This window comes from Dryobates pubescens, chromosome 2 (assembly GCF_014839835.1).
Source record: "Dryobates pubescens isolate bDryPub1 chromosome 2, bDryPub1.pri, whole genome shotgun sequence".
Lineage (NCBI taxonomy): Eukaryota > Metazoa > Chordata > Aves > Piciformes > Picidae > Dryobates > Dryobates pubescens.
Genome location: NC_071613.1, coordinates 33797396 through 33824753, shown reverse-complemented (window position 1 = coordinate 33824753; position 27358 = coordinate 33797396). Strand labels below are relative to the sequence as shown.

Below are 27358 nucleotides of genomic sequence, written 5' to 3'. Positions count from 1 at the left end.
AGCCGGTCGCTACCCGCGTGCTCTCCCGAAGACTACAACTCCCATCATGAAACGCGTTGCAGCGCTACACCCATATTGTGGGGAGCTGAGGCCGAGAATTGCCCAGCTGGGCGTTGCACGCTGGGCCTCGATGGCCTGTATAACTAGAGCCCTGAAGGAGAGGTTTGGTGTCAGGGCCCTGGAAGTGCCCCATCCCTCCATCGCTTAATTCCTGGTCTCCCTATGAATTCTTTTCAAATCACTGCCCTCACGGTGCGAACGAGTGAGGCATTGGTCTCTGCGCGCACCGCCGTCCTTGTACAGGTCTGTGTCCGGCGTTTCCCGGAACTTCCCGCGCATCTCACAACGTTGTCGTAGCTAGTTTGATCCTCAGCGCCTGCCGTAGGCTGCTGCTTGTCAGCTGCCGGCGCCTTTGTGGAGCGGCGGAAGCAGAGCGGGTGCGGTGGCCAAGGGACGGCTGGAGCAGAAGGAGGTCCCGCTGCAAGGTGCGCGGGGGTCCCGCGGTGGTTGAACTGTGCCTGGCGCCGCTGCCCCTCCTATCTTAGCCGAGCTGCCTCTCAGTGGGAACTCTTTTTGGTTCGCCTTATCCAGTGAGGGGCGCGGCAGCAGGGTGGGGCCAGGAGGCGGCCCGCGCCGGGGATTCGGCCTCAATAAGTGGGAGAGGGTACGGGCGAGCTCTTGGAGCATTGCCCTTTTCCGGGCTTTGGGGTGTGGTAAGGTCTTGTGAGGGTAGGAGAGCACTGCTAGGCTTCCTCTCTGATACAGCCCGGGTAGCATTTGGGTAGAGAGACTGCTGTTGGCGGCACCTCGTTAGTACCGTTGTCATCTCAAAGTGGGGTGAACTCTCCTGTTCTCGGAGACGGCTTGGTTTGTGCAGCTTTGCTTTCCTGGCTTGGCACTAGAAAGATGGATGGGGGCGGGGAATCCATGGTGTGGTGACAACGCGCCTTCTGTTTAAAGCGACACGGGAATGTCATTTGAAAATGCATTTTTGTTTTGTTTGTTAGCGCTTAAACGTTTATAGACAATATGGATACGTGTTGATCCATACTACCCTACGTATTAGCGTAGATACATGAGGGTTGTATCATTTTGCATCCTTTTATGTGCTTAAATGTGCTATGTAAAGATTGGCATATTCTTAATTTTGAGTTGTTGAATGGTTATATTACTATTTATTAGTGTCTGTGTTGTTAAGCTTAGTATAAAAACGTTTGTGGATCCCTCGTGTTGTAGAACCACTTCTGCAGTTTCTTTACTATTTGAGCTTGCTTAAAACCAGCAAAATAAGCATGTTTTCACTCATGCCGTTCATAGTTTTTCATACTTATGTTTTAAGTCTTTGTTAAATTTGCTATCAAACTGGCTTTGCCTTGCAATCTGTAGTAAATCTTTTAATCTATATTTTGAGTCCTACAACTGTATATGAAAGATACATTGCTTACATACTGCCAAGTTATAGCATGCCAATACTTAAGCTGTTGAAGTGATAAGTAAAAGATAGATATCATGTTGGTACTCTCCTTACTGTTTCCAGTCTCGTAGTTGACTCTGTAGTTGTACAGAATCCTTTGTCAAGACCAGACAGCCCACCTGCACTGCCTGACTTTCCTTTCAAATCAGTTCCTTCAAACAGCATTAGAACTCCTTGGGAATTAATGGATGCTGTCATCATGTTGTAGTTTTCTTTTAGAATCTAGAATGTGTTAAATGAAAGAAATGTGGAAATGATAATATGGGGCGGTGGTTTTGTTTTATTTTAATTACTTTTCAAGTCTTGCTTTAGTAAGTTATTGTGGTTCCTTTAATGATAGCTTAGTTAAAGGAGAGTTGCTATCTTAAAAAAATCTCTCCCAAAATAAAACACCCAGCCAAGCAGAAAGACCCCCTAAAATGAAAACACAACCCAAAATCAAACAGTGTTTCTGTTGACCAGTTTCAGCTATGTCTGACAAAAGTGAACTGAAGGCAGAATTGGAGCGCAAGAAGCAACGATTAGCTCAAATCAGGGAGGAGAAGAAAAGAAAGGAGGAAGAAAGAAAGAAAAAAGAGGTAAGATATAATTTTTTTTTTTAAAATTTGACTGCATATGTAACTTGTCCAAAACATAAGGGTACACTTAGTCATTTTGCTGCATGTTATGCAGGGAGTGTCTATTTAATGGTGACTTGCTGATGCAAATACAGCACTTTCATTTTCTAATGAGAGCAAATGTCTGCTGTTTTCTTTAGAATTATCCCTATGGTAAGTCAGATTTTAGTGTTGTTTTTCAGTCCTGCACATGCATAGTTTGGATTCCTAAAAGTGCTTCTGTGTGGGGAACATCATTAATCAAACGAGTGTGAAGTATTACACAGTAGCTCTAGTTAATGAGTTGTAATATGTAGAGAATTCATTTCTGAGGATGTGTGTTTGGATTGTCTAACTGTCGATATTATTACTCTAGAAACAATGTGCTGTGTCCTGCTCATTGAGCCTTATTTAGGCTGAGTTTTAAAATTAGAGCAACATTTGGGATGTATATGCTGCTTGTGTGTTACACACATTTTGTTAACAGTCTTCTGGATTTCTCTCTGCTGAATTATGTAACAATTGGTGATTTATTGCTATGCTTCTCCTGAATGCATTATATTTCATTAATGAAACTTATGCTGGAATATTATTGTGGCTTGGGCATTTTTTCTGTATTTTGGTTATGATCTTGTTCTAAATTAGCATATGACTGGAGACTGAGCAGCTGCCAGCTATGTAGAATTCACTGGGTTGTAAGGGACCCTCAAAGGTCATCTAGTCCAAAACCCCTGCAGTAAGCAGGGGCATCTTTAGCTAAACCAGTCTGCTCAGTCTGACCTTGAACATCTCTACATGATTTGGGAAAAGAGAGGAAAATATCTCAAATTATGTGATCCTATAGTAGTGCATTGCCTGTGTTTGAGATTCCACACATTGGGCAATAGCTTATCAGAACTTGCTCTAAAATTTAGGAATCCATTCTTTTAAAGGAATCATGCTATAGGTTAGAAACATAATGTACTGTTGTGAAACAGCATAGGGAGAGAATATCAGTCTAGATTTTGCTGCTTCTATTAAAAACCTGTATTTGGTGTATTCACATCATCAATTTTTATATTTACAAAAATACTCACTTGCCAGTAACTGAGTTGTGAAGACCTTAAGCTATTAATTATATTTATGTAATTGAATGGGCAATTAAATGAGTGGAAAGATAGTGGTGTGTTCAGCACCTTTCACAGTAGAGATTGTATTATTTCTATATGTGGGGGTGTAATTTGTGGTGGGTTTTGTTTGCTGCTTGTTGTTGTTATGTGGGGTTTCTGGAAGATGGTAACAAAAGTATTTAAATGCCCTGTAAACCCAAAGTTACTGCAAAGTTTTTTAATACTTCCTTTTTGTCTTTTTTTGGTGTGTGTGTGAAACCTGATGTCCAAAAGCAGGCTTTCTCACTAAACAGTCGATGTTTTTGTTTCACAAAAGAGCTTAAAATGCACACATTGGGCAGTCACCACTTTCACATCTTGCACCTATTTTTCTTAATTGCTACATGTTAGCACATTCTCACTGTAGCCAAGTATCCTAATACTTCTTTCTGACCAATGAGGGATGTCTGTTGCTGTCATTCTAACCCTGGAGTTTTCTTAGACGGTTATTTTAAAGTTGGAACAATACGACTGTCTTGAAAGTATGAAGACGCCCAATACTTATTTTAGGCTGTAGGTAAAGAAAGATTTGACAAAAAAGGTGATATTTTTTGCATGTTACATATGTTTTTTAAAAATAGTGCTAAAATTTTGTGATTCCTATTGTTATTTACAGAAAGAACCATCAGAATGACTAGAAACAAGTATCTAACCTGTATGTTGATAGGTTTTAGTAGAAGCCATGAAATCTCAAAAAAGAAATGAAACTGGTTTTAATAGCTGTTAAATGCTGTAACTTCAATAATTTTTTTTTTAGACTGATCAGAAGAAAGAAGTGCTTCCTGTACAAGAAGAATCTGATCTTGAAAAGAAGAGAAGAGAGGCTGAAGCATTACTTCAGAGCATGGGGTTGACACCTGAGTCTCCTGTTGGTAGGAATGTTAATATTAGTTTGGGGGCTTTTTTTTTTTGGTGTTAGGGTTTTTTGGGCTGTTGGTTAGGGGTTTTGGTTTGGTGGGATTTTTTGGTGGGTTTTTTTGTTTGGTTTTGTGGAATTTATGTAACTAGAATGAAAATTCTTTGGCCATTATTTTTGGGGGTGTACATGTCTGTTTTTATATACTGTTTGGAGTCTCTTGGTTAAAACATATAATGTGTTTGTTGGGGTTTTTATTTGGTTGTTTGTTTTTCCATTTCCTATTTTCCTTCCACATTATTCTTCTATCTTTTACTTTTCCTTTCTCCTTTTCATACTGGCAGCTTTTAATTCTGATACTTTTGTGCAGAGTTGGTTTGTTATCTTTTTGCACCTTTCTTGCCCTTATTTTCTGTATATCAAATACCCAACTGACTTTGGAGTAACAGCACAGCTAAGTAAAAAAATCATCTGTCAAGCATGATGGTTCATGTCTGTGCCAGTCTTGTACAGGTTAGCATATTGGTTGTTGCTTTCTGTTCTTACACAGCCATATCTGTCTCAAGGATGAAAGCCAAGAGCGTGATAATTCAACTCTACTTTTTGTCTCTAGCTCTAAATCTAAGGGTTTTCAAAGTTATTTTTCAGTTTTGCTCAGTGGTGGGGGTTTATTTCAGTGGAATTTGCAAATAAAATTATTGTGGCTGTAGTATATCTGTGACTATGTCTTTGTAATTGCTTTTGCATAGTCCTCAAGTGTTCAGAAGTGAATGTTGAATAAACACCATTATAGCTGGTCCTGTTCCCAGTAGCCACAGCAGCCACTTTTAATAGTTTCAACTATTTTCACAGTTTAGAGACTGTGTTTGAGCTATGTTAGCACTAGTATACAGCTAGTAATTAAGTCATTAGCTCTTACCTACTAGAGATTTTGTTTCAGACTACTAACTGAATACTTTCTTGTGTGGTTTTGATAAGGCAGCTGATGAGACTCTTGCAGTAATACATGTAGTTTTTATTGTTTCAGATCTGTGAGAGACAGTCTAATAGGCAATCCTCAGAATAAGTCATTTCACAGACTTAGATTAGCTGTTTGTGAAATGCCTTTTAAGGTCCTGTTGTGTGAGACCATGCATAGCCACATGTTTAATTCCATTAAACATCTACCTAATCACTCCCTTCAACAGAGATTCACAGGGAATTCGTTCCATTTCCTTTCAAGATACCTGGGTCTGATCTGGATCCTAAATCAAGCTAAAATGACCTATTCACTACCTTACAGTAGCATGCCTGAGGCACAGATTAATTCTGCTGACTGAATACTTGCAAAGTATAATAGTACAGTGATCAAATACTTGAACTGAAGCTAACTCTTAGCTTACCAGCTTGGTGTACTGATAGATTGGGTTAACTTTTTTTGATGTAGCTGGATAGGTTGAGATTAGATTTCTCCATAGAAAATTAGATTTAAAAAATCCTTAGGCAATTCCTGCCTTGTTAATAATGTTTTTGGTGTCTAGTATACTCGTTATATAAGAAGCCAGAAGTTAGTGAGCCACAATAACTTTCAAGAAGGTATTATAGGTTCATTCTGTGTTGGGGCAGGTAAATTTTTACCTGGACTTTCAGTAAGACTGTTGGCCTTTAAAACAGGTTTCATGTCACTGATGGGAAGACTTTCGTCAAAACAGTTTGTCCCACAAGAGGGCGCTGTGGCATCAAAACCAGGCGCCTGGAGTCTTTTGGCCTTGCTTACTGCTAGATAGAAGTGATAGACTTTTCTAAGTGGCAACCAAGATATGTTTCTAATGTTATGTCTTCAGTTAAGAAAGGGTGACATCAAGATGTCGTCATTTCTGATACTACACAAAAAATGCCTATAGGCATTTCCTTTAGTATAAATGAAACAGTAGATGGCAATGATGAGTTGAAGGATATATATACACACACTTGTATGTGCATCCGCACATATGAAGCATATAAGGACCTTCAACACAGTCCAGTTCTTAAGCATAAACCTGTTTCATTAAATAATGAGTTTCACTATTTCTAAACAGAAAGTTGAAAGAAATCCCGAAATAGCTTTGTATTTGTGTCAGATTGCATGATATCACTCATTGTTGTGTGTCAGTTCCAAAAACCATGTTGCTTTTCAAACAGTAAGTGCAGTCTTCATCTACATCTAGAAACTCACTGACTTTTAAGGAAAAGTTTCAGTAAGACACCACGTGGCTTTGTCACATGTAAATGAAGAAAATGCAAAAATCCCCCAATACCCAACACTGGAAACATCAAATCAACATAAATCATGTTTATTGCTATGATACAACCTAGAACAAAAAACAACAGTATGCTGTATGAAAAAGCCACTTTTTCTGGTCCATACTTTAGTGATTATGTATTTCAAAACAAACTTAAAATTAAATACATTCAGTATATAATTTCTAAGAAAAGCTAATGTTGAAATTATGTTAACAACTGTCTTCCTTTTATATTTAAGCAACATGATTTAGTGGAGGTTCTCCTTTGAAAACTGATGCCATCATTTGTCAGAAAGTCAATTTAAAAATGTATTTCCAATTCATTTTCTTTTAAGTGTCTTCCCCTCCATATCTTTTTGTACGCTCCAGATGCATAAATGCCAAAACAATTGCATGGAAGTCCAGCATGATTGTTAACACTGTCTTTTCCCCTCTCTTTCTACTGTTCATTTTCATCCACGTATTTTTTGTTTGCCATCACTTTTTTTTTTTTTTTGATACTTCATGTTGAATTAATTTGAAAACATCCTAAGCTGTGCAACCTCTGCGAATAGTAACAGCGGATACCTGTCTGTTTCACTATTTAGTCCCTCCTCCTACCTCTCCATCTTCCAAATCTGTGAGTACACCAAGTGAGGCTGGAAGTCAGGACTCTGGAGATGGCGCTGCTGGATCTAGGTATGTCACTTCCCTTGTCATACACCCTTGCTTAGTGCTTGTATTCTGAACAATTGATCAAAGTTTATTACTTGATTATAATATAATAATGTGAGGTTATGGTGTTATTACTGAATCTGTGAACAGTGGCTGTTATAGGAGTACTTTAAAATTTGAAGGGTACCTACACTTGGTAATTTGAAATTGCTATTTAATCTTGTAAGTTTAAAGTAAAATGAGTCTGAGTATCTTGTGGTGACATTCTTGTAAGCATGAATGTCTCAAAGCAAGAGAAAACTGGATAAGTCCAACTTCTGGGCTCTTCCCAGCTTCTTCTGAAGAAGGATGTGTGCAGAAGATTAGCTCTTTCCTTTTTCCCTCTATTCTAGTTGCTCTAATAAGATACTGTCTACAACAGTAAACTTGGCCTTGAGTCTGATTTTAGTTGTGGTTTGTTGGTGTGGGTTTGGGGGATTTTTTTGGCATTTGTTTTGTTTTTTCCTTTCTTTCTTCCTGCCCTTTACTTGGAACAGTTATTCTTGTTATTTCAGTTTGCAACCATCCCTGTAACACAAGTATACCACTCTCAATCTCTCATTTGGCCAAAACATAGCACCGTGTTAATAAGGCCACATATCTCTGTCTGGTTTTCAGTTCTAGCGCTTGCCCCATCGATTTGACTATTTTTGTATTCTTCTTCTTTTGTGCAAGACAGTTGGTGAAATACTGCTTTAAAGGGAGCCAGATAATTATTTCTCTTAAAATAGGAAATCAAGGTGGCAATATATAGTTGATAAGATGAGAAACACTACTTCCAAAAGATGCTTCTACCGTTTCCCATGCAAAGTCTATGAGTAAGAGCAGTGTTCACCGAATTGGTTTTTGTAACTTATATTTTCTCACCAAATTAAATGAATGCATTGAAATCTACAGAGTATGCATTGTGGATGAAGTTTAGTTAAAGCACATTTGCTAAAGCAGTTGCCATCAGTTACTTTTGTGCTTACATGAGTAGTTCTGGAGAAAGAGTGAATGCACCACTTTGAAACATCCTAAAAAGACTATAGCAACATCTGGTATAAACTACCTACATAACTATATATAATCTTAATCTGAAAATACTCAAGGTTTTAATGACCTGAACAAACATTACAAGCTACCTCTTTCTAAGCATTAACCATTAAGTTAAAACAGAATACATCAGGCAGCAGATATGAGCTCAAACTGGTTTTTCTTTCTTTTTTTTCTTCTCTCTTTAATTAAACAGTGCCTAGGAGTGATCTTAGGGTATTCACTGTGCAAATGAAGCTCACCTGTCATGTTAATGCAAAATGAATATAGTTGTTCCTTAGCAAACAAAGTTTTAAAAATTATTTGAAATCTGTGATTATTGCTTATGAAATTGTCATTTTATGTGTTATTTTACTGGATTTTCATTCACTTCCTTATTTTCTAGAAGAAACAACAAGAACTAAGTTTTTTAGAAGTTTCTTTCCATTCATTCATGTTGTAAATTCTGTATGAAACAATGTGTAGGCTGTATATCTGTAATTAAGCACCACACTGTGTACTGCATTTCTCTCCAACTCAGATGGACCATGCTCTCGGATTCTGTGCTCCTTGGACATAGTAACATAATGTTTTATGCATAGATTTTTCTTAGGAAGCCTTAAGAAAACTCGTATTCTAAGCCTCTATAGTTTCATGCATTTGCAAATTTTGAAGCTAAATCTGTCTCTTGACAATTTCCAAGATGTGGAAGCATGAAAAGATTGTGGTAGTGAAGGCATGGAGGTATGAATTTACAGGTAAATTGAAGGCTGTGTAGAGTCACTGTTAAAATTCCCATGCATGTGTCTCCAACAGCCAGATAACATTCTTCCCCTCCTTCAGTAAACAAGTGCCTGTATCCTAATGTGTTAGCACAAATTTGTACAGCATCCTGAATGTACAGTTGGTACCTGTACCATACACTGCACCCTGAAAGTTGATGGGAAAAGTTGAACTGTGTGATCTCCTAGGATTATACCTGGCATTTCACAGGTAGCTTTTATATGAGCAGTATGAGATGTGTTAGGAAGGCCAAGTTGTACTTGATAATCTTAAAACAAACCCTTTCATATTGTTGGTATGTAGCTGTTTGTTTTCTGGCCATGCTGCAGCTATACTTTACAAAGATGATCTTCTTTGTTAGTTTAGTCTTTTCTTGTTTGTGATGCTGAATTGTGACAGTAACTTTACTTACTTAATAATCAACAGGGCAGTGTTCAGTGTGTTGCTTCCCTCTTGCTGTATTTTAATTAGTGAAGAGTTTTGCTTCCCAGTTTGGTACTATTCTTTCCCTCATTTCATCAGTTAAGAAGAAAATGCAAAAGGTATAGACTTGGTTGGCTGGATGCCCCATAAAATTTGTTTAAATGCAGAAAATCCATTTTAGAGATCTAGGAAGTGTTAGAAATATGCCAGGTTACAAAGACATTTGGGCATATGTGGAAAAATAGGAATTTCTGTTTACTGAAGCTTGTAGGTACATTCATTTAATTGAAGGCATAACAAACAACAGGAAAGCAAGTGGAACAGTATTTTACATAATTTTGATACACATAAGTTAATTTTATCTCAGAATGTTACTCTTTTATTTTAAAATAATGTCTCTAAGAAACTTAACTGTGTGTCTGCACTGCTTATTGACCTAAACTGTTTTCAAAGGCAGACCATCCTTGGTACCACTGAAGCAACTAACTGTTGAAAGTATTTTGACATCAGGAAAGCAACTTCAGTTGCTTAAGCAGGCACAAAAGTTTGAGCCTTTTACATTTCTAGCCCTCTCCCTAAACTCCTTTCAAGTGGGATTGAAAAAGTTGAGAAAATGTTTGATAAGTATTGCAGCATTTGAATCTGTAGATAGGTAGTCCTTTGCAGAAGCACCATGAAGGTTGGGGTGGTGGTGGTGGTTTGGGGTTTTTTTGGTGGTCTTTTAATGCATGATTGAACAGCATATGAGCAGTATCCAGCTTAAACTCTCAGGCACCAAATTAAGCTCCCAAGAAAAAGAGCAGGGGCTTAAAGGATAAGTATACTCAAAGCAATTGATTTTATGTAAATTGGTGTATTTTCTAACGCACAAAGATAGGAAAGTTTTTAGAAATTTAGTTATTAAGGTACAGCTGTGGATGCAAGGGCAGCTGTGAAGAATGATTTGATAAATATGAAGACAGTGGATTTATAATTCATACTCAAACTGTAGTTTAATTGTAGCGCCTGGCATACCTGTATTTACAAGATTTTATGGCATTGCAACTTTAGGAATTCTTCACCTGGTTTGTAAGAACATTACTTTGTATGGGATAGAAATGGGAAATTATGTTTTGTCATCGTAAAATATTACTTCTTTGTTGTTACAAAACACAATTTAAAAGAATAAGAGCATCAGAGAACATCACAAAAAAACATACATGTTCATCTTGTAATCACTTTTACAAACTTGTTTTAAAATTCTGCCTAAGCCTGATAGCAGGCAGTAGACTAAATGAAAATTGGTGAAGAAGAGATTAAGGCTAAAAATGAAGGAGAGACTTAATTACCCCTTCATATTTCTTCTGATACAAAAGTGGCTTGAAATGGTTCTGTTCTGTCATTATTCCATATGACTTTGAAATGTGTTATTAATCTAAAGCCCACTATTTCTAAGAGATTTAAATATCTTCAGTGGAGTTGGCTCTAAATCAGATGACACTTATAAGCCCAAGGCAGTGCTTAACCCATAATTACTGCAATGTCACATCTTGGAAACTCTAGTACTTCTCTATCCCAGTGGAAATGCATTTTTGCCCCTCTACCAAAAGGCTTATGTGTTGACTCATTTCCTTTGCCAATATGACAGTTTCCTCATGTTTACTGCTCTGGGCAAGATTGCATTTCACGAACAAATCTGTCTTCATATGACATGAACAAATCTGAACAGATCTTCAAAAGGAATTTGAAGTTTTTAATGGTTCTTGTCAGCATTAAATAATTTTATTTGCCTCTCATAAAGGCTATGTTTGTTTGCAGATCTTTAATTTTCAACCTTTAAAATAATTCCATTCTTTTCTAATAAGCTCTGAACTCTGTTTGCTTTTTAACTTTTTGTATTTACTGCATGTGTTACTGTACTGAATATTTGCTGAATTTCCCTTAACTGATGTTACGTTGCTTTGTTTCTCCCGAACAATTAAATGACTATAAGCTTACTGCAACTCTAGCATTTCATAGTGTGTATTTGCTTCACTAATCTCTGGCCTTTTTTGCTAATGCTGCATGGTTGTTCAACCTGGGGTATCAGGACGCTGCATTGGGATACTGATCCATCAGTTCTTCAGCTCCACTCTGATTCCGATCTGGGGTATTGCATAGATTTCTTATATTCCCTTTCACGTACTTATGGATGATAAGTATAAGAGCTTGTTTTTACTTTAAGACTTCAAGTTGTTAAGAAAATGTTCTGCCAGTAGCAGAAGTTCACTATCCCTAGACTTAGTGCAGTTTTCTTGCAAAGGGGAATTCATATTATTTAATATATGTAAGATCCATATTTTTAATAACAAAACTTACGTACTCATGCTTTTTGTTGAGTCTTTTGTTGGCGAAATGTAAACTTAAAGCTTTTTGATTTACAGAAGTTTTTTTTTAACTGTACTTAAAACCAGAATTACTCTAATCTTTTCTTAAAAATATGTTTATAAAAGCTGTAGCACATTATAAGCACTTAGGAAAAGCCATATTGTGCTATTAGATGTATGATTCTGCCCTCCAAAACCTTTCAAATGGGGCTATTCTTCCTTTTGCTTTTATCTTATTTAGGAGAGAGGTGGATAATAAGAAACTGAGCGTGATATAGGCAAATTGGTTTTGGATCATTGCAATATTACTACAATAGATGCTGAAATTAGCTTTTATAGAAAGTTACAGTGACTGAATTAATATTGTATGGTTTTTGGAAGTACATTATGCGTTGCAGTTTGCTGCTATCTGTATGTGTGCTTACAGAATCTTCTATAAGCTAAAGTTGGGAAGCTCAGAGGCTTTCAGCCTCAGGTTCTGGAGTAATGATTTATGGATAAATCAGTGTGTGAGTTTCAGATAAGTCTTGCAGTTCTGCATTCTAAATAGTGTCTTAGAAGTAGATAGAAAAGGTCAGCAGAGTTAAAGGGACTGGGAAGTTCTTTTTTCCTCATAATACCTAATCTAGTTTTTAAACTTTTAAAATGCTAGACCCATTACTGTATAAACACGACTTGTGAGCAGATCTGTTCCATTGAAAACAGGGGTATGTTGTATGTAGCAGTACCCTACTCAACCACAAAGAGTAAAACTTCAGTCATATCCCATAATTGTTATATATGTGTACATATTTTTATTGCAGATGTCTAAATAGCATCTGATTTTAAATAATAAGAAGAAAATAATAGTCATGTGACACCTTCAGAGTGAAATTTCCACTGGATTGAAGCTTGGCTAAGTAGTGCTGTGACATGACTACTTGAATATTATTCTAGGCAACATGTGAATTACTTCAGGGAGTTAAATATTCTTTTGTCTATTAATTTTATGTAGACGTGGACCTGTTAAACTTGGAATGGCCAAAATTACACAAGTTGACTTTCCTCCTCGAGAAATTGTTACATACACAAAGGAGACACAAACGCCTGTTATGACTCAGCCAAAGGAAGGTGGGTGGTTAACTTGTTACTATATTTTTTTTCCTTTCTTTTTCTCTTGATAATAACAGTGACTGCATTAGAATCAGCATCTGTGATCTTCTTAAATTCATGTAGGCCTTGCTCAGGAGTTTATGCCACTCATTCTGCATCTTGTTTAATGTTAGTCTTGTTACTAATACATGGCACTTTCTCCTTCCTACTAAATGGTCAGATCAAACATTCATTTACTAGTTTTCAGCTCATTCAGCTAATTAAAGTGGGATATATCTTGTATTTATGACATTTAATAATGCACACTCCACTTACTCAAAGGCTGTGTATCCTTACAACAAACTTGACAGCGAAAACTCCAACTTCGTAAGAATTTCAGTTTTCGTACCTGGAGCTCATACAGCAAGATATAAAAGAAGTAACTAATTTATTTATTAACCCATGCGGTTTCTGTTCTCAGCAGCTGAATATATGCTTTCTTTCAGTCATGTTTCATTGGCTTTTCAGTAAAAAAGATTTTTTTCAAAAAAAGTCCCATAGTTTGCTTTTCAATGTTGAAACACTTGCATTTAGATACAAACGAAAATACTAATCTTGACCTAGTTTGTATGCAATTCCACAGCAAAATTTCTTAGTTGTTCAATATGACTGATTTTTGAGACTGTGTCTTTCATAGCAATTTTAGGACCTAATTCTACATTTGTAATTTTGCATTTTCTTACCTTTTTTTTTTTTTTTTTTTTAGTATGTGAACTTTTGGGTGTTAATGCAAGGAGATAAAAGCTCTGTTTAAAACATGAAGAGAATACTCAACTGAAATCTTATGCTGATGTTCCCAGAAACTGCATAATTTACCTGAAAGTGTAATACAGATAATAGAGTGTAAAGTGTAATACAAGTGATGCAGAATTGTTGTTGCTCCAGTCTACATCAATATGCCACTCTTGTCTGGAGTGTGTCTTGGAGTCACTTTGGCAAGTTTAACTAGATTCAAATGACACTACGAATGAATTTAAGGCGGGGGGGAAGTGGGAAGGGAAAAGAAGTAAATTGCAGCAATACTTACCATACTATTTCTGTAGCAGCTGTATTTATTATGTACATGAAATAATGAAGTGGTTCATTGTTCTAGCTTGAAGACTACAGCCAAGACAATACATGCACACACACACACCCACACACCCTTTTTTCTTTTTTCTTTGTTTTTTTTTCCCCTTCTCTTGGCATATCCTGTTCCTGGGGTGGTTTTGGGTTTTGTCATTCTGTGATACAGTAGTGATGGCCATCTTCTGGTTAGGGATCAAATGCATTTATTTGGACTTGAGATGTGTTGTGCCATACTTGATGTGGTTCTCCCTTATCTTGTAACAAATAATCCAAAGTGTCTGGGTCTCTGTACCATTACTACACTTTGGTAACTTTTGTCACCATTATACTATGGGCATCCTGTGTTTAGGCTGCTCCATTCCCCAGCACCCCTCTTCTGCCATCTCCTTTTCTACTCTCTAAATCCGTTTGTCACTTCCCATGATGCTACGTGTAGCACTGCTGCCTGCTTCCCTCATTGTCCAATTTTGGTGGACATATTATTTTTAGTTAGTGTGCTCACCTGGTTTTTAGGGGTTATTCAGCCTCTATTTGACATGGGTTTTTTTTCAGGCAGCAGATTTCTGGACCTGTTCTCAGAGAACAGTTTTGAAATTGTGTTCTGTTCACACACTCATTTCTCTCTAGCAGGCAGTGGAAGGAGCTTCAGTGACAGAGATGCAATTCAGATGTGAACTCTGGTATATGTCTTCATGTTCTCTGGGCTCCGTGTTGTCCACTACTCACAGAATGCTGTTACCATTGCTGCTAAATTTTTTCTGTTATTTGCACTTCACTGTTCTCTACTATACTGTTTGAGCTCTTCCTTTGTGATTTGCTAATTCATACAGAAAGAAATTACTCACAAGTAAGACCATTAAGTATGTATTATGGGTCCTTGAAGTAGCTAATCCAAAGCAAGGTAGGCATGTAGAGGATTGTGATTCTGCTCAGCTGTCAAAATTAAGGCTTTTCCTGGGCTAACAGATTACCTGTTTCTTAGAGCTGCTCTACATTATTGTGCATGTGCAGTTACAACTACCTGCAGATGGTATTTATTGCTTTAACTCCAGTTTCTGTATCTGGTAAAGTTTCCAGACACAGAATGGAAATAGTAAGCATTTTTGTCCTTGTCCTTTATGACTTTAAAAGAGTAGTAACAATTTGGTGTATAGGATTGGCTTTTGGATGCTGTTACAATGTATGTAGCATCTTTTGGTATTTTAAAAGGAAATAATGGCCCCTTGTATATTCATGTATTGTTCTGTGTGTGCCTTCAACATGCAGTGAAATATAGATGGGAGAACTTGATACAAAGACATTCAGCTTAACAAAATCTACCCATTTCACAGCTGATTTAACTTTGATTAACCTACTCTGCAGCAACAGATTACTCAAGACAACTGGAACTTCACTCTGTAGTTATTGTTGGGCGCAGCCTAATTTACAGCACCGCTTTTTCCTTTCAGTCTTGCCAAAATACATCATAATTTTGATGTTAACTCAAATATTCAGTGTTTCATTAAAGCTATTTTTTTAGCAATCATTGACAACAGTTTTGTCTCTATTAAAGTAGCTGCTCTTTCTACGTAATCATTACAGCTCAATTTGTAACCTTAGATTCCCTGATCACCTGTTAGAAGTAACATGGAGTTAATCCCTTATCATATTATGATGAATATTCATCAATGTGTTGATGGGACATAAAGTCCTATTGACTGGCTTCATGATGCTCTTCTAAATCTTAACAGTCATCTTTAAATGTGAAAGTGTTTGATATATTGACAACTTCAGTGGCATAAATGGCAGTAGGTACAGTCAATACTGAATAAGGATGAAGTTAGGCAGTGCTTTTAAGATTTCCAAATTTGTGTACGTGCCTTGAAATAAATATGGTGCACCATTGTATCATGGGTTCTTCACTTTCTTGATGGGGGACTTTTTCAGAAATAGTTATGTCCAATCTTGCAGTGTTTCCTGGGTTATATTTATTGTTACACCAATTACTTGTAAATACCAGCACTTGGCCTGTTATTTAATAACTTAAAGGAGAGACAAGAGAAGTAATGAAACCAAAGATTTCTTGTCTCTTTGGCTGTCCATCAGGTTCCTGCTTTTTTGATTGTAAACTTCTGAGAGAGCATCCTACTTTCAGATAAGGAAGCATCCTAGTTTTGGATAACGAGGACAAGAACATGTGAATGTTTTTTTAGTTTGTGTTGTGGTGGTTTTGTTGTTTTGTGGATTGGGGTTTTTTTTCCCCCCTGTATATCCTTTAATGAGAAAGTTTGCATATGACTTTACTTCAGAGAGGTTTTAGATTTCTGTAGTTACAGATAAATCACAGTGAGATGACATGTTCAATTTCAAGTCTGATACTTAGAGAATATTAAAATAAGTGCTGTATCCTGCATTTAAATGCAGTCATATCAGCTGGCTGTATGCAGGGAAAGTACTACGAAGGAATCCAGATCTCTGTATAATATATGCCATTTATGTTTCAAACATTAAAAGGCAGGAGCAATCAACTATATGATCTTTTGAATAAAATATGTAGATTAGAAGGTCACTTAGCACTAAGGGGTTGACCGTCTGCCTTTGACAAGAATTTGACTCCTGTCACTGAAAATGGTACTTAGAATCAGTGTAGTATGACTAATGGGAGGTTGGGCTGAAATTTCTAATTTGGGACTTTCAAAGCTGGAATAATGTATCCACGGTGACCCAAAACCGAATTTCTAAATTTGAAGGCATCATTTAAATCTGCAAGATTGATTGGCAGGGTGAACAAGAGAGGGATTTTTATCCAAGTGGCTGCAATGCGAATATGGGGTCCTGTATTTGTTGCTCTCAGAATCACGCGTGCTAACTCTTACTACATTCTTTAATTGCTGTGCACACCTATAGCGATTAGACAGTAAGGATTCTAGTCTTTAGAATTGCTACAAGTTGCAGAATTTTCAGATTAGGAGTCTGCTATAGATGCAAACCCATCTAAAAGGAGCAGTGTCTTTCTGCTTCTCTGTGTGATTATTTTGCCCAAAAAAGCTTGCTTTTTTTTTAAGTAGCACAAAAGCTGTAATTGGCATGCTTTGTAAGGAAGTGTCAATGTGCAAGAGAGTGGAGATCACTAAGAATTCTTTTACCCGTTCTTTCCCCTTTGCACCACCGCCTCCTCAGCAGGGTCACTGAGATCACTAGCTTTTCTTGAAATGGCCATTTTCACTGGCAGGTGCATTATACCCTGTATTTTCAGATTGTTTTTCCATTCTGAATGTTTGGCAGGTTGATTGCTCTGGCTGCATTGACGGAGAAAGGGCTGACAAATGCGGTTGGGCTGGCTGAAAAGACAGTGATTACTGTTTTCCTTTGTGGCTGATTGAGGCCCTTGAAAGGAAAGATTTTAACCTTCACCATTTGGTTCAAAAGTATGAGCATATATTGAAATCATTCATGCCATTTATCCTAGTTCTGTAAACTTGTCAGAACGTAAAAATCGCTCAATTTCAAGTAATGTAGGATTGGCATACGTCATTATCATTTTGATTAAGTTGGAGTTTGTATTATTGTGTGCATTATACAGTGTCATTTAAAGCTTTCTTTCCTGCAGGTACAGTTATATTTTTATTGCCTATACTATGGAGTTAGAAAGATTTTCAGACCTCTTTAAACCTATCACTATGTGTGTGGCTTGGCAGCTGGTATGGCCTACAAGCTGTATTTTGTTTGCAGGGTAAAGGCTTGTCTGTAGACCTCCTGGAGTGCTGGTAATTGCACAGGCTTGCCATTGGGTAAAGACATGATTGGAAGCAGTCAGGCAGAAAAATGTTGTGCCATCCCATTGCCACCTCATAGCAGAGAGACAATCCTAGCAGTACCATCTGGTTGTTGCTATCTAGTCAGCTGGCTGAGCTGCTGGGACCATGGCTTGGCAGCTGTTTCCCATCCCTTCACTACCTTTTTTGTGTGTCTGTGTCTGCATGCATGTGTTTTGTGGTTGTGGGGGCTTTTTTTCCACTTTTTTTTTCATTAGATAACTTTGAACATGGGTCAGGGAGATGGCTGCAACAGACGAGCCTAGTCCCTGTTGAATACTGTTTCATTACTTGTGATGAGGCATGCAGCAGATTCCTGCTGCCATTCCCTTATAAAGAGATGACATAGCTGTTTAACCAATAAAAGTAGTCTTTTCAGAAGGTTATTCTAGAAAGTGAATGAAGAAAAGCTGGGAAATGCATATTCCACAACACTAAGTAATTTAAAGTTATTTTCTGGTTTACAGTATTCAAATAATAAAAGGTAGAAATGGAGAAAGTGCTGTAAAACTTGTCAGTACTCTTGAACATTAACATTTTATGTTATTCATTGCAATTAGGGAAAACACATTTTGCTGTAAAGTTCTCATTGCCAAACATGATACAGATAATGAGACTTGCATTTAGAATGACAGAAAGAAATGTAATCTCCCTGCTATTATCTTTAGCAAAATTTGCCTCTCGGAATAGCAACCTGAAAGCTAATGTAAGCCATCTTCATGCCATGTGAAGACCCATTAGACTCTGATGGTTTCAGATCACAAGTAAGCAGCTGCTCTGTAGACTATTTTAGACATTTGATTTTTTCTTTATTCTGCAGCATTAACGTGTCAGTATGTTACACAGAACATGCATCCACCATGTAGTTTTGTGGGGAATCATAAATGCTTGTAAGAGAGGTTTTCCACTTACATTCTTTACAATTTCTTGTGTCTTACTTCAGTTTATACAACTACCTATTTTAGAGCAACTAAAATCCAGGTGTAGACAGTGTTCCAATGATCCTTTGGTTTGAGATAAACGTTATCCTGGGGACTGCATTTTACAAATACCACCATTTTAAGGTAAACGGTACCAGCTATTTGAGAGTCATATGGAATGTTGCTGTCTCTTTTAAAATCATTGACGGTCTCACCATAATATTTCTCCTTAGATGAGGAAGATGAAGATGATGTGGTCGCACCAAAACCATTAGTTGAACCTGAAGAAGAAAAAACGTTCAAAAAGGAGGAGGAGGAAGAAGGTACAGTTCACCTCAAGACATTCTGCGTGTTCTGTGAAGAAAGGCATCAATAAATTTTTAACTTCTCTTTCCATTAAGTTGAAGCTACTTCAGTTTCCATATTAACAATCAGCTAGCAAAATGTAGAATTTATTTAAAATTGACAGATGTTAGGAAACAGATTTTCCAGCATTGAGTTAAATACTCTGCTTTTCTTTCTTGGAAAGAAGTAGTGGAAGTATGCAGTCCAGACCATGTACATGCAATTTTTTTTCCAGCTGCCCCACATGAACTTACAGAAGAGGAAAAACAACAGATTTTGCATTCTGAAGAATTTTTAAGTTTCTTTGACCACTCCACAAGGATTGTCGAAAGAGCCCTTTCTGAGCAAATCAACATTTTTTTTGACTACAGTGGAAGAGACTTAGAAGACAAAGAAGGGTAATGTGAATGTTGAACACTTCACTGTGAATGTGCAATATTTGTAATTGAAAAAGTGACCTAAGGTTAATATGCACTAACTGTCTTTGTAGAGAGATTCAAGCTGGAGCAAAACTGTCCTTAAATAGGCAGTTTTTTGATGAACGCTGGTCAAAGCATCGTGTTGTCAGCTGTTTGGACTGGTCATCTCAGGTAAAAAAATAATGCTTACTTGAAGCAGTTATCTTTGTAAAGTCTTCTGTCTTGATCCTTCTATAAGTTGAGTTGATACCGGCTGGGTTTCTAAATGTGTTTTTTATGTGCTCCATAGTTGGAAAAAAGTAAACAGCTGCTAATCTTCCGTGAAAAGTAGCACAAAGTTTGTATTATGAAGAAAGTCTTTGACATATTTGTTTCTGTTTTATGGACTGCTTTATAGAGGTATCTGTTAACTTCATTAAAAGAGCTCATATATAAGTACTGGGGTTTACATTTAAAAGCAAGTTATGATGGAAAACAAGACTCCAATGCGTGTATGCTACAAGCTACATTTGAAACAATGACAGTTTTAACTGACAACTTCTCTTTTGTGTGTAATGTAAGGTGGCATTTGGGTTTCTATCTTGTGGGGGTTTGTTTGGTTTGGTTTTTAACCCTGTTTTGGCGAAAGAAAACAATTCTAGGGTTGTCTGGACCATTAGCTAATCAAATTGCTCACTTTGAATCTTTTTCACTTACTGTACAGTATCCAGAATTGCTTGTAGCCTCATACAACAACAATGAGGATGCACCTCATGAGCCTGATGGAGTGGCTCTTGTATGGAATATGAAGTACAAGAAAACTACCCCAGAGTATGTCTTTCATTGCCAGGTATGATGCTGTTTCAGGAGGCTAAAGACTTTATGCTGATCAACTTCGACAAGTACCTTCCTTATGCTTGTCAACACCATGATTTCATTGGGCTGGCATTCGCTTCAACCAATCTGTATTTGCAGACAGATGTTGATAGCTAGAGATTTTAGTTTAGAAACATCATCCTATTTCAGAATTTCTGAATTCATTCAGAATTCAGTTTTGTTTGAGAGTTCAATTCCTCAATTTATTTAAAACCCGAGAAGCCTTGTGTAATGATTGAACCACAAAGAAGGTTTGTATGCAAAGGGATTGACTGGGACTGTGTACTCATGGAGCTTAGTTTACTGAATAAAATGAAGACGGCCTGAGGAGATGGAGCAGGGATGAAAACTAGAAACAGATGTGTCAAGAAAAAGACAGATGGAGGTTTTCTAGTAGTTTTCTGAAAGACAAAAACACACAAATGTCTTCCATTATGTCATGCCTAGCACAGCTGCTTTATTTTCAAAATGCCATAATTCTTAAAAATTACATAGTTGAATCAAAATTGTGTTGTCAGATTACTGTCAAAGCCCAGGTGGCAAAAGTAAGTTCATTGTATCAAAACTGATTTGTACATTCTCCAAGAAAATGACCACAGAATGTGTCAAAATGTTACTAAAATCTTGTGCCTTCCCTTGCTTACAAACTATGCTAGGAGGAATATTATATACATTTTCATATATATATGAAAGAAGAGAGGAGAAAGTCTGATTTTATGAATACAGATTAGAACTACAATAGTTGGGGCTTCACAAAGGGTTTGTGAATCCTTGAGTAATTGGACAGTGAAATAGCATATGCAGTAAATCTAGGCAAAGAAGTTACTCTGATGTTTGGTCCCATTTTCTTTACTTTTTGACATAGTCTCATTGAATAATAGTTTTCTGTGTGTTTTGGTTTTGTTTCTTCCTTTCAGTCAGCAGTGATGTCAGCTACATTTGCAAAATTTCATCCCAATCTGGTGGTTGGTGGCACGTACTCAGGCCAAATAGTGCTATGGGATAATCGCAGCAATAAGAGAACCCCAGTGCAGAGAACTCCACTTTCAGCTGCTGCTCACACGGTAGGGAATGTTCCATATGGAGATGTTTTTAAACTCTAGGAAACTCTGTCTCTGCACTTGATGGATACTTCTTAAATGTTTACGTCCATATTCGGCCAATGCTGTTGCTGAAGAACCAGGCTATTCATACAAGCAAAGTGTCAGAAAAACAAGTATCAGTTTCATAGGGGAATATTTGTACCATATTGGGATCAATCTTCTATGCTTTGTTAAATGGTGTAGTTATAATAAATACACAGTAAAATATATATCAGAACTGGTTGTTAGTTGGAAATTCCTTTTTCTGATCGTATTTTGCATTCCTTAGCACCCAGTGTACTGTGTAAATGTTGTTGGGACCCAGAATGCTCATAATTTGATTAGTATCTCAACTGACGGGAAGATCTGCTCTTGGAGTCTGGACATGCTTTCTCAGCCGCAGGTAAGATAACTCTGGATATCTGTAGTTTCTGTTCCAGATAAATCTTTTGTAAGAACCTTAATGAATCTAAAAAGCACTGATAAACTTTTTCCCAACACACAGAATTATACTTAAGGTAGCTTGATAAGTATTTTGATAAAGAATTTCCCCACCTGAGTAATCAGATATCGTCTGTTAACCCTTTTGTATTTTTTTTGTTGCACTTGTGTTAGTGGTGAACACAATTTGAATATAAAATAATATTCTTGCCCATTCTGTACAAGTAAAATAATATTTTTTTTTAAAAATCAAAAGCAAGCAAACAGAAATCCCCACAACAACTAAAAAAAAAAACCAACAACCCACCAAACATCCTGTTGAGAAATCTAAATGACTTTGTAGGTGTTACTATTTTAGGTTTTGGGGTTTTTTTAAGTAAGTTCCTGATATGTTCACTGCAGGATAGCATGGAGCTGGTTCATAAACAGTCCAAGGCTGTGGCTGTTACCTGCATGTCTTTCCCTATTGGAGACGTCAACAACTTTGTTGTTGGCAGTGAAGAAGGCTCAGTGTACACTGCATGCCGTCACGGCAGGTAAGTACAACCTTCAGTTATTCAAAGGAAATACAGATAGTGAAAGGATGGAATCCCTTCATGCTTTACACTGCTAAAATTATTTATAGCACATACTCTTTTGTCTTGAAGAAGTTTAAAATAGCTGAATCCCAGTGCATGCTTTTTCCTGAGTGAGAGATTCATTAAAAAAGAAGTTGGAATTTTGAATTGGTACTGTGCTGTCTTCAGTGACTAGGAGTTGTTTGTGTTGATGAGGGCAGTGTAGGTCACTGTAGTTTTATTCATTTGAATTGTAGCAGAAGATTCCAAACGTCCTATGGGTTCCATAGACAATTGCACGGTAACGTCACACACAAATCTTGAATTGGCTGCTTTTCTCCTGCTGTTCAATCTGTTTTGAAATCATCCCACTGTATCTTATCAATTGCTTTCTTAAATGTAATTGAGTGTTTCATTTCAAATACACATCACCCTTGCTGCACAGCTGTTAGGTATTTTGGAACCAGGAATTTTATCACTTTTGTGTAACATTGTTCCCATCTGTTCTCCTGCCTTCTTTTTCGTCATTTCTGATAGAAGGCTAGGAGGGATATATAGTCACTGGTTTATGTCTGAACCCTGTGTCCATAAGGTACGTGCAGCTTCTTTTAAGACATTGGGAATTCTGTGCTCATTCCTGAGGACTGGATTTTCTTCTTTTTACGAATTGAAGTGTTGGCTATTGATTGGAGAACAATGTATTTAAATGTGTGGACTGGTACCTGCTGAATGAGTCTCTTCTCCATGTATATTTCAGCACTTGAGGTTAGCAGAAGGTAGATGCTGAAGTTAAGGTCCATATTCAAGGCTAGTTTTCTGTGACCCTGAAAATGATGATGCCTTTTGCAGTGGAGTGACATCCATACAAAGCAGCAGAGTCTTCCTGTGGATATATTTAAATTGCATCTCAGTGTTATCTGTGTCTGCAGCTGTATGGATTTTCAGGTAAATTAACCTTGGTTATATATTCTAAAACAGCAAAGCTGGAATCAGTGAGATGTTTGAAGGACATCAGGGACCAATCACAGGTATCAACTGCCATGCAGCAGTTGGACCTGTCGACTTCTCACATCTGTTTGTCACCTCTTCGTTTGACTGGACAGTAAAACTTTGGACAACTAAGGTAACTTAGATAGTTCAGTGGTTGTCTTTGCAGTCCTTAACACACGGTGGTGCTATATTGTAAGCTACTTAAGAAACTTGAGTAAACCGAGTCGAATTGTGTGAAGCTCTCTAGGTTTGGAGCAGCAGTCCTGCGAAGATGACAGAGCTGATGAACAAGGTTACAGTTAACAACCTAAAGTTTACTTGCAGATGGTACCTCGTTTGTATCCTTCTGATCCATTCAGTTCATCCCTTTGCCCTTTGTTATCAACAAGGATCACAGTGTAACAAAACGTAAATAGTGTTGCAAAAGCAGTTACTTTCGCTTTATGCATAAGGTAAATGTTTTGCTTACAGTTTAAGTATGTCATTGCCAGAATTGCCTCTTTCTGTTAGTTTGATGGTCTGAGGAAACAGTTATAATCCCCCAAAGAGTCTTTAAGTGCTGCCACTGAATTGCCATTGGCTCAGTATACAAGATCTTAATGCATTGAATTTACAATCTCTTACAATATTGGCTTGTGTTATAGCTTGTTTTATAGCATCAGCCAACAAAAAGCTGCATGCTTCAGAAAGCATCACTTTTAATAATAACTATTTTTTTACTTCTTTTTACAGTGGCTTTTTTAAGTAAATCAAAATATGAAACATGTTTTAGTTACTGCTGATAATGCTGTTGAGCTCTGTATTTAACTTTGCCAATTAGCTTTATCATTTTGAAGTGCAGAGTTTAGATATTGCTTTGTTTGCTTTTTTCAGAATAACAAACCTCTCTACTCCTTTGAAGACAACTCAGATTATGTTTATGATGTGATGTGGTCTCCAACTCACCCTGCTTTGTTTGCTTGTGTGGATGGGATGGGCAGGCTTGACCTGTGGAACCTCAACAATGATACTGAGGTGAGGCTGTCAGGTTAACAGTCAGATGTAGCTCAAAGTGTTGGTACTTTGCAAAAACATGTGAGAAGTTTACCATAGCACTTTGGGGCTTTGGTTTGGTTTCAGTTGGTTGGTTTGGGGTTTGGTTTTAATTTTGGGTTTGGGATTATTTTGTTGTTGCTGTTAAATATTCTGTAGTTTCAGTGTAATGGTGATCCATGTTGTGAAAGTGATTATAGACCTCCCCCAATATGGCCTTGGCAGCCTATAGCTTAACTGTGTGAACAAGTAGGTTACCCACACACCATCCTTGTTACTATTGCCATAGTAACACTGCAGTGACATTGTAATTTGTTTCTAAACTTAGTTGGGCATTTCTTGTGTGAGTTGTAAACTTAGTAAAGTCTTTTCCAAGACTTAAGCTTGCTGCAGGCAGGTGAGAGGAAAAACTTTATACATACTCAATACTTTAAACTTCTTAAAATTGCATGTAGAAGAGTGAGGAGTTGAGTAAGAATCATATGATCTCTCAGGTCTTTTCCAACCTTATTGATTCTCAAGTCCAACCTGTTATCCTGCACCTCATGACTAACTAAACCATGGCACCAAGTGCCTCATCCAGTCTCCTCTTAAACACCTCCAGTGACGGTGACTCCACCACCTCCCCAGGCAGCACATCCCAATGGCCAATCACTCTTTCTGTGAAGAATTTCTCCCTAACATCCAACCTAAACTTCCCCTGGTGCAGCTTGAGATTGTGTCCTCTTGTTCTGGTGCTGGTTGCCTGGGAGAAGAGACCAGCCCCCACCTGGCTACAACCTCCCTTCATGTAGCTGTAGACAGCAATAAGGTCTCCCCTGAGTCCTCCAGGCTAAGCAACCCCAGCTCCCTCAGCCTCTCCTCACAGGGCTTGTGCTCAAGGCCTCTCACCAGCCTCCTTGCCCTTCTCTGGGCATGTTCAAGAGTCTCAACATCTTTCCTAAACTGAGGGCCTCAGAACTGGACACAGTACTCAAGGTGTGGCCTAACCAGTGCTGAGTACAGGGGCAGAATGACCTCCCTGCTCCTGCTGGCCACACAATTTCTGATGCAGGTCAGGATGCTTGGCCACCTGGGCACACTGCTGGTTCATATTCAGCTGGCTGTCAACCAGTACCCCCGGGTCCCTTTCTGCCTGGCTGCTCTCCAACCACTTTGTCCCCAGCCTGTAGCACTGCATGGGGTTGTTGTGACCTGGCACTTGGAAACCGTATGCCAGCCTAGGGATTCAAATGGGAATTACCTGGGTGTAGCTGTTGAGCAGGATTTGACCTGCCAAAGCAGCTGATTTCATCCCTGCCCTTTGTCATAATCTTTTTTGAGACCTCAGGGCTCCTTCTTGCTGTCTGACTGAATGCATGTCTGCATCCTGTCTCATGACAGGAGTGTAGATAGAGGATATTTGTCCTTCAGCCAAGGGTCAGAAGATGTGACCAAAACAATACGTCACTGGTGACATGTCACTGTCACAAGTTTAAGGCCATTAAGAGATCTACATACCCTTCATCAGTTAATATTGGGCACTTCTTTTAATACAACCCTGAGAGACTAGGTGTTCTGCAATCTACAGCTTTTGGAATCCTCAAGCATTTTGAGCAGTGTGTTTTAAATGGATACAGGTACCAACTGCAAGCATCACTGTGGAGGGCAATCCTGCTCTGAACCGTGTGAGATGGACACATTCTGGCAGAGAGATTGCTGTAGGTGATTCAGAGGGACAAATAGTTATATACGACGTGGGAGAGGTATGTATACCATGTGTTGGGCAAAGTACTTGACAAAACACTCAAGTGTATCTCTTACTTTTGCCCCTAGAAGGTTGCTTTTTGCATTTTTGTTTTCAAATTAATGTTTCCTATTTGTCTCTGCTTCAGGTCTTGTAGTGTAATTTTCTAGCATGCTATCTGGCAGCCAATCAGAAAGTAAAAACATTATTGTAAGGCTGGTCAAATAAGATGGGAAGAATCAATGGTTTTGTTTGTAGAGATGTTATCTTCTTCCTAGCTGTGCCACGTGAATTCTGACCATAGCGTGAGAAGTACCAAACAAAAAATTTTGCAGTGTATTTTACAGAGAAGCTGTTGTTATCGCAAGTATGTGTACTGCAGTAGTGGGTAGCTAACTGATTGGATGAGGATATGGCATTAGTATTCCTCTTTGAAGGCAGTCTCTCAGGTGAAGACCTATCATGCAAGCTTGCAATAGTGTCCTTACATAAATGCAGGATTCTCAAATTCTGCTTCTTTTATTTGTTGGCGCTTTTGGTGGGCAGACTTATTTTTATAAGTTACACTAAGTAAATGTAAGCTTTTCTATTGTAACCTCTTCTGAACATTACTGAAACTCTCTGCTGCTCAAAATGAGCTCAGGTTTTATTTATCAGCCGGTTTCAATAATGCTGTCTTTGTCAACAGCAAATTGCCGTTCCTCGCAGCGACGAGTGGACTCGGTTTGGTCGAACGCTGGCAGAAATAAACGCGAACAGAGCTGACGCGGAAGAGGAAGCTGCAACCCGCATACCCGCCTAGAGCTTTACACACAGGCAGCAGTGGTAGTGATTTGATGCAAATCTTAAAAGTATAAGCATGTGTCAGTTCAAATAATAGCTTAAGGGAGGAATATATGGATTCAACTATGGACTTTGGAAAAGTATAAGGATCGTTGAAAATTACTTTTTACACACACATCCTAGGATTTGTGTAACTTTTAATACAGTTAACTGAACTTGCTGAAACACTAACCCGGTGTAAATTTGCTATTAGGCTTCTGAAATTTCCACTTTGTAACAGTATCTATGTCTGAAAAAGTAAAGTTCTGTTTTTAAACTAAACTTTCTATATTACACAGATTAACCTCCATTAGGTAGTAAGGCTCTGAAACATTCTTTAAGTTGAGCTTTGCAAATTACCCATGGATCTGCATGCACGTGTTCAACGTTTCATTGTTTATATATAGGTAAGCCGCAGGCTCTGGTAGCGGGTAATATATGTGAACAAAAATGTGTCTGTAGTTACAAACTTATTTGATATTTGGACCTGAATTAATGAAATACATATTTAATACCAAGTTCTTTTGTTTGAGTTGGTACATTAAAAGGCGAAATTTATTCACAAATAAATACTGTATGAGGA

The 27358-nt window shown here is 37.8% G+C and overlaps 1 protein-coding gene across 1 annotated transcript; it reads left to right on the top strand.

The window, feature by feature from the left end:
- Positions 1-353: 353 nt before the first annotated feature.
- Positions 354-27358, top strand: DYNC1I2 (dynein cytoplasmic 1 intermediate chain 2). Its single transcript, XM_054174647.1, has 17 exons — positions 354-485; positions 1937-2052; positions 3976-4090; positions 6923-7013; positions 11317-11376; positions 12588-12703; positions 18740-18829; positions 19087-19249; positions 19342-19441; positions 19974-20099; positions 21043-21189; positions 21497-21610; positions 22051-22184; positions 23184-23328; positions 24069-24209; positions 25847-25972; positions 26642-27358. Exons 2-17 carry the CDS (start codon positions 1945-1947, stop codon positions 26753-26755), a joined length of 1890 nt encoding a protein of 629 aa, XP_054030622.1. The 5' UTR covers positions 354-485; positions 1937-1944; the 3' UTR covers positions 26756-27358.